Here is an 8,319-nt window from a genome sequence, read left to right as displayed (position 1 = left end):
TTATTAAATTAATATGAAAACTATCAATATATATGCAAAATATAAATTAACAAAATAAAAGTTTTTTCTCTTTGCAGTAAGTTATTAAGACTATTTTAGAATATTTTTTGTGTTTATAAAATTTTCGTTTTGAACTCGCCCATAAAAACAGACGGAAATATGCGAAATTGTTTTCTTAAATTAAATTAGCTTATTAGTTTGAACAAATTGAATTTAGTAATATAAACTTTTTCACGTCTTCCATTAAATTTAATTGCTCTTGTTTTTTCCCCTGATATCAATTAAATTTTAATTGTTACTTTAACGGGTCCCTAAATTATTTATTTGTTAATTATTTTCTTAATAATTTTTTTTTTGTTCGCTTTTATATCTAATTTTAAACAGTAATTTCGAGTAAAAAAAAATGAAACCAGCGACATATTTGAAAATGAAGGTTAAATCTTTGTATTCCCTCCATTTTATAAGGTAGGTCGCATTCCCTTCTCCCGGTAACGTGTAGAACGTTCTAGACTTAAGGGGTATGGACTAACTTTCCAAGATGCAATTATAAAATCTCTCTGTGGAAATTTTTAGTATTTAGTTTTAAAAAAAAAATAATAATACAAACGCATGATTATAAATAATCGCATCTATTCTTACAAGAACAATGTCATCTGTTAATGACGTAATTATTATCAACAGGTGTGAAATGAATTCTAATAAAGAAGAAATTATATACTAAAATAAAATATATTGAGATATAATACTCAGCGTATTCTTCACTTTTTTAAGTGTGAAGTGCATTTGTGTAATAAAGTTATAAAATAAAAAAATGTATTGTTTTGAGAAATATTGTTAATTTGTTTGAGGAATTTTCTATTAAAAAATAATACAGTTAATTATATTTATCTGCATGATATGCTACCATAATTTATTTATATTTATAACGACTTTACAGAAGTATATTGATTTTTTTTTTTTATAGGAAACTCCTCAGTTGATTTTTTTAATAAAGGTAAAAAAAGAAAAACAAAGGAATGATTCCATTATAAAAAAAATTGCTGACACTCGTTTATTAAGCAATGTTGAAAATGTTTAATTTTTTTTTTTTAATGTTTCACAATATGATTTTTTTTTCTATTGGTTAAATATAATCTTATATATTTTAAGGTGAAATTTTATTTATTTATGATTAAATGTTTCATGCTTATATTTCTTTACTTATAAATAAAGAAATATAAACATGGACGATTTTTTCACTAAGTAAATTTATAACTCTTTCAGACAATTGAGACTTAATTATAAGTTTTTTTCAAGTTTAATTTAATATTAACTCACAGTCGGCAAGCTGGTATACACCCTCGGCAATTCCTTTCCGTTCCACATCCCGAAGTCCTTCATTGTTGCTCTTGTAGAATAAGTCGACAACGGAGGAAAAGTATAAAGTGAAAACACTAATGCAAAAAGGCTTATCACTGAAGCAGTTTACCCAGTGAAGGTAAGAATGATAATCTGTGGACGCGGGACCTACTAGCCGGTTATATAGAGTGTCCCTCTCCACTAGGGACCGTTTCAAAAACATCGGCTCGGAGGCGAGCCCCCACCTTTCACTGTGACGTCAAAGGATGCCGTTCGCGTGGGTCAAGCGTTCTCTGAATGGAGTCAGACCAGCCTCAGTGGGCCTTTCCCACTACCCAAAACCACATGCTAGAGTAGTCTCAGCCTTGAATGGGAGAGCTCCCTGTAATAATAGTGCATAGTTTTTGGTTCCGTATATGTATAATTCGGATTTAAGTACTCTGCATTAAGTTCTCTGAAGAAAAATTAAATTTTGAGCTATTCTTACCCCTAAAGTACGAATTTAAATTGTATAATTTTTACAGAAATTAATGAGTTAAGTTGCATAATATAAGAGAAATTTATAAAAAATAGGATATAACCACTTAACGAATTTTTTGAGACCTCGTTGCACATCTATAGCATTAGGAGAAACGCCTTTAATACAAAAATTAAGCGTAAGTCAGTGGTGACTAATCCTGATTAATACAAAATATCCAGCTTACGTAAGTCAATAGTATTTGATTTTATATCATATAACCTATTTTTTTTTTTTAGATTATAAAAATAATTTTTTTATAACCGTTTAGAGTCAGAATTTTTAGAAACCCAATCTTATCGCACATCAGCAGCTTTAGTAAAAACGCAATTATTACAAAAATTCCTGTTTGCGTAAGTCACTGGTATATGTTCTTTTAAGTATTAAAATGAACATAGAACAGTTTTTCATCTTTGCTAATACTAGTCCGAAGTTTCTTTTCATTTCATATCTACATTAGACGAATCTTGATTAATAAAAAAAAATTAATTAAGTCAATTTTTTTTTTATTTAAATTTTTTTTGGTTTTAGAAATAATTTTGTTCTAACGACTTAGAGTCCGATATCTACATTTGACGAATCTTGATTAATACAAAATTCCAGCATACATTAGTCAATGGTGTTTTATTTTTTATCAAATAACCTAATTTTTTAAAACCAATTAGTGTCCGAATTTTTTTTAAACCCAGTCGTTTTTCACATCTGTGATATTAGGAAAATCTCTATTTATACAAAAATTAAACGTAAGTCAGTAATATAATTTTTTTAAAATGTTTAAATTAGTATAAAACAGTTTTTCATCTTTGCTAATACTGGTTCGAATTTTTTCAAACCCAGCTTTATTTCTCATCTACATTAGACTAATCTTAATTAATACAAAAATTACAAAATGTTATCAAATAAACCACTTTTTTTTTCAAGTGTTATACTTTTTTTTTTACAACCACTTTAAGTCTAAATTTTTTGAAACCCAGTCTTATCGCACATATACAAGCACTAGGAAAATCGCCATTACAAATATTCCTGCTTACGTAATTCAGTGGTATATGTTCTTTTCAATGTTCAAATTAATGTAAAATAGTTTTTTTATCTTTGCTAATACTGATCTGAAGTTTATCAAACCCAACCTTTTGTACATCTACAGTATTAGACGAATCGTGGTTAGTACTAAAATTCCAAAATTTAATCAATTAACTAAAATTTTTTATAACCACTTACAGTCCGGTTTTTTTTAAAACTCAGGCTTAGGAGAATCATCATTACGAAAACAGTTTTTTAATAACATTTAAACAGCATTGTTAACGACATATAAAACTGTTTTTCATCTTTGTTAATACTGATTTGAAGTTTCTCAAACCCAGTCTTATTTCCTGAGTAATACAAAAATTACAGCTTACTTAAGTCAATGGTATTTGATTTTTATCAAATAACCTTTTTTTTTTTTTTGTAAGTTTTAGAAATATTTTTTTTATAACCACTTAGATTCCGAATTTTTTGAATCCCAGGCCTATAGCACATCTGCAGCATTAGGAAAATTGTCATTAAAAAAAATTCCTGTTTTCGTAAGTCAAAGGTATTTTATTTTTTATCAAATAAACTAAATTTTTTTATTCCCACTTAAGAGTCCGAAGTTTTTCTAACCCAGTATATTTGCATATCTACAACACTATATTGTTATTGAATTTAATAACCACTTAAATTCGGGACACAGAGCCCGAATTTTTCGAAACCCAGACTTATTGCATATCTACAAGGGAATCCCCATTATAATTAAATGGGACTACTATTCACTTCCTATAGAAATATTGAATAGTTTTTGCAAAATCAATTTGGTTTTTTTATTTTAGTTCTCTGCATTTTAATATTTAATGTGAATTCTAATTTTAAACTATATTTTACCAAGATGTATGAGTTTTTGTTCTCAAATACAAAGCTATTTTGCATAAGTTTAGTTAATTTTAAAAAAATACATTTTCCTACGTCACAGAAAGTTGACTATTACGCCATTTTGCCTGTCGGAGATATACTATATGTTAAAATAAATACAATAAGATTTTCATCTTTACTAATACTATTTACGAGTTAGATATTAGTTTTGTATTGTAGAGAATTTCATTATCTTTCAAATAAGTGGTTACATTTTAGTAATTTTCGAAAAGATGTTTCCAGGTCATTCGAAAAGCTTTATTTTTTGTTTTTAGGTTTTACAAATAATTTTTAATAAATCACCTAGAGTTTGAATTTTTCGAACCTAGCCTATCTATCTATTATATTTGATTCTTTAGTACAATAATATTTTAAGTTTTCACTTTTTTTTTTGTTTAAATATTATGTATAAATTATATGAAAGACGTCTATAGATAACATGGTCTGAGTAATGAATCAGCAGAATTACACTATAAAATTTATACATCTATAAAATCCCAACTATACAAAAAATGCTAATCCGGCATAACTGATAGATTCTAATATGATGGCGTAGATCAGTAGTTCTCGAAAAGTTTACCGCAAAAATTTTAAATAAAAATATTAAAGTATAAAATAATTAATTCCAATTAAAAATAAAATTCTTTGTACAATTCTATATTTTTTGTGTTACTGTCCTATATAATTCTGTGGTTTATTATTTTCTTTAATAATTTTCGTAGTGCTCCTGACAAAAAAAACTTTTAAAAAATACTTAACTTTTTTATCAGTATAGGACTCCAATGGGAGTCTTGGCCGAAAAAAAAACAAAAAAAAAAAAACTTTTTTATACCATTATTAAGTATAAAAAAAAAATTCTGTCAAATTTTGGACTGGCAGACAGAAGTGAAACTTCTAGAAATTAAATAGTGTATAATATAGAAGCTCATATTAATATAAGATAACAGGGCTCACTCTCGGGATTGTGAATCTCCTCTAATCTCCTACTCTCCTATTACAATATAAGAATTTCCTGCTAGAATTGGCTAGTGTTGCCCCGTCACCACTTCCGTTTCATCTGAATTTATGCCTGTATAATTTTTTCCCCCTTAGATTTAAAAAGACATAAAAAAAAAAATTAGATCTTATGTATTTAGAATATGGATTGTTCCCGAATTGTCTTTTACAATTATAATAGAAATTTTATGAAGTTGAAAATTTAAAATGTGATGTAATATTACTTAAATATTTTTTTAAAATTTATTTATTTAATGTAATTTACAACTGTACAAAATAATACAATAAGTAAATATGTTGTATGTTTCATATACACTTGAAAATCTTGGAAAGGAACCACCCATTGGTGGTACTTTAAACATTAATTTAAATTAGAAGGTCCCGTAGCCATCTTCTTTTCAGACGCCTCGGAGGATTATCAGGGATTGTTAAGGATGAAAGATTAAGAATTAATGGGTTAGGATGGTTAAGGAGTTTGGAATGAAAAGACGCATATCTGTTTTGGGTCAAATCTGCATCGAATGGGATGTTAAGGTCTTTGTGAATGAGTTTATTTGTAACGTAATAAGGAGCATCAAGTATTTTACGTAGGATTTTGGATTGTAACGATTGGATGTGGGAAGAATTTGATGGTTTGGTGGAGCCCCAGAGCTCAATTCCATATGTCCAAATTGGTCTGATTGTCGTAGTGTATAATAATTTTTTGTAGTGAATGGGAAGTTTAGAGCGTTTGTCAAGTAAGTGTTGTAGCAATCGGAATCTGCGAGCAGTTTCTTGTCGTTTCAGTCTTGTGTGTGGATTCCAAGTAAGTCTCTTGTCAAGATGGAGTCCTAAGTATCGAATCTGTTCAACAGGTGTTATTACTTAAATATAAAAACTAAATATCTCCCGTTAGTTTCTTAATTCAAAAGTCATTTTATTCACTACCAAGTTTTATGTCTGTTTTTTTTTTTAATGAACAATTCATTTCAGTTTAATTTTTCATCTGTCTTCTATCCTTCAAGTTTAAGATATTTTCGGTTTGGTCAGGATGTTTCGTGTATTACTCGTTTATAAATGTTTGTTCTATATAAGCGATAAAATACAGCAATTGAACGCTTTTCAATTGGTGACTCAATACTGTCAACTGACAATTGACCTATGCGTTATCGAAAGACAAAAAAGAAATGGAGAGTTAATGATCTTGATCCATGCAAACCGCTTTGATTCAAAGCTCAATTGTGCTTTCATACTTTAGTCATTTTTTTTTTTGATTAATCATGATGTAATATTTTAAAGTACTTATCTATATTTTTGGTAACAATTATTTGATAAAAAAAAAAAAAATTAAATAAAATAAGATATCTCCTAAAAAAAAAAAAAAAACTTCATTGAGTAGTAATGATTCATTGAATCAAATTAAGATTAGAAGCTACGTAATGATTTTAATTTGTAATTATTTTACTAATATTATCAGACCAATATATATGTGCATCCTTGTATCGATCAGGATAAACTATTTTCTTTTTGTAAATTGTTTGAATCAGTAAGAGTAGGGTAAAATACTAGAGAAGACTTTCAGTGAGAAAAAATAAAAAAGAAATTTCCTCTATTTTTGTATATATATTTTTTATTTTTTTTTATTTTTCAAGATATAAATCTTCTCTAGAGTTATTAATGGTCTTTAGTTTAACTTGTGAAAGTGTGTTAAATGGAGAAATATTTGCCCTTTTTTAGCATGTTAATAGGCCTGCTAAATGGAGAAAGACTTCAGGCAACAGATATGCTGAGCTCTACACCATTTTGTCTGTTGTCGTTTTGATAGGTTAGATGTTCGTAGTTTGTGTTTTGGACGCTTTTAAAACTTCAATAAAGTAATGGATAAAAATAATAATTAAAATGTTCTGAAAGGAAAGGTTACGAAACAAGTTGCACGTAAAATCCGCTAGGGGCTCCTCTGCATTTAACATATAACATGGACTTTAAATTTGGCTGCTCACAATCTTATAATTATAACATTTAGCATGTTAAAATTTTTTACATTTAATACATCACCATGAATATCCCTACTATTCGAAAGAGCATGATATTTAGTTTTAAAATTTATGTTGACAACTATATGCGAATATATACTATACATGTATTTAATGATATGGATGTATAAAAATGGATTCAGGTCCCATAAATTGGATAAAAATACGGTATACGGTGGATAGGTACAGATACGTTTATTTTAGGATGCGAAATTAAACATTTTTCGGTGACATTCTTTGAGTTTCAAGCTTAATTTTACATATAAATAATTACTAGTCATCCATCATAAAAACACTCAATGAATAAAACACTCTTTAAAATTTTCTCAATTTATTTGGAAATGAATGCAAACCTTATAATAAAGGTTACAATTTTTGTTCGTCATATTCTAAAATCAATATTAACTATTAAGTTTAAAAAAAATAAATTATTTTTGTTAATTTCGAAACATAATATTTAAAAATAACGTTCTACTGACAAGGACCCTTGCTTAGTAAGGTCATGGGTTAGGTCATAGTCAGAAGTAGGTCAAATCATTGCAAGGTGCTTGTAGAACGAGCAGAGCGAGCGAAAATCGACATGTTAATATATATATATATATGTATATATGTATATATATATATTATTGTATAGGTTCTCATAAAAACTCATTAAAGAATAAAATATTTATATATTACACCTTGTGGAAATGTTGATTGAACACACCAAATATACTTTATGTTAGTAAACAATTTACAGTAATTTGACAGGCAGACTAATTATTGCTTATTTCTTATTTTATAATTCCTAAGTGATGAATTGCTTTATTTAATTTAAACTTTGTTTTTATTGAATTATTAACCCTGATTAATGATTAGATATCGATGATTATATTTCAATCATGGATCCTAATCGGGTCTGACACTCTGAACCCTTGGCCTGATCACTTTCTGTTTGGTATTGAGCAACCAATCAACTCTCCAAACCTTACCTATAACATTCAACCGCACTTCTTTGAGGACTTTTAAATAAGAAATAAATTAGATAATAATAATAATATTCTTTGTTTATTCTTGAGGCGAGTCTCTTTAAAATAATATAACCGGTATTTAGTGGACTTTAGTGCCATGGAGTAAAATAAATTAACAAAAATAAAATGAAATCATAAAAAATTTCTTATAATTATGATTTGGGAGGGTGGTGTGATTATAAAAAACAAAAAGACAAAAAAAAAAAATTTTAAATAATACTGTTCAATGTAAAAAAAAAAAAAAAGTATTAAAAAATTAAACATGAAATAAACAAAATAATACCGTGTACTATACAATAAATTATAAAGTAACTTTATAATAAAATAAATTGAAAAGGAAAAAAAAAACATAAATGAAGCAGACATAATTAACAAGAAAGAGCAATTAATGTTTATATAAATTTTAAGTTTATAAATAAAAATTAGAAACATCAAATGCAATTAAAGAAAAGGAATAAAAAAGCAAAAAATTAATGATAAGTTATTTTTAACAGTAATTAAATAAAGAAAAATTAATAAA

The 8,319-nt window shown here is 27.1% G+C and overlaps 1 protein-coding gene across 2 annotated transcripts in view; it reads right to left on the bottom strand.

Moving 5' to 3' along the window:
• LOC106686908 (facilitated trehalose transporter Tret1) overlaps positions 1-8,319 on the bottom strand; it is a 19,919-nt gene that overhangs the window by 7,050 nt on the left and 4,550 nt on the right. The window contains exon 1 of one of the 2 annotated variants that reach the window (XM_014430508.3): positions 1,318-1,494. The exons of the other annotated variant lie outside the window; for it this stretch is intronic. Coding sequence (XP_014285994.1) covers positions 1,318-1,380 — 63 coding nt within the window. The 5' untranslated portion in view covers positions 1,381-1,494. Of the gene's footprint in view, positions 1-1,317; positions 1,495-8,319 lie in introns of those variants that run through there. 2 annotated transcript variants of the gene reach the window in all.

This window comes from Halyomorpha halys, unplaced genomic scaffold, assembly GCF_000696795.3.
Source record: "Halyomorpha halys isolate HHAL.00 unplaced genomic scaffold, Hhal_1.1 Scaffold897.1, whole genome shotgun sequence".
In the NCBI taxonomy this organism is placed as follows: domain Eukaryota; kingdom Metazoa; phylum Arthropoda; class Insecta; order Hemiptera; family Pentatomidae; genus Halyomorpha; species Halyomorpha halys.
Note: the sequence above shows the minus strand (reverse complement) of the source record. Positions and strands in the feature narration are given on the sequence as shown.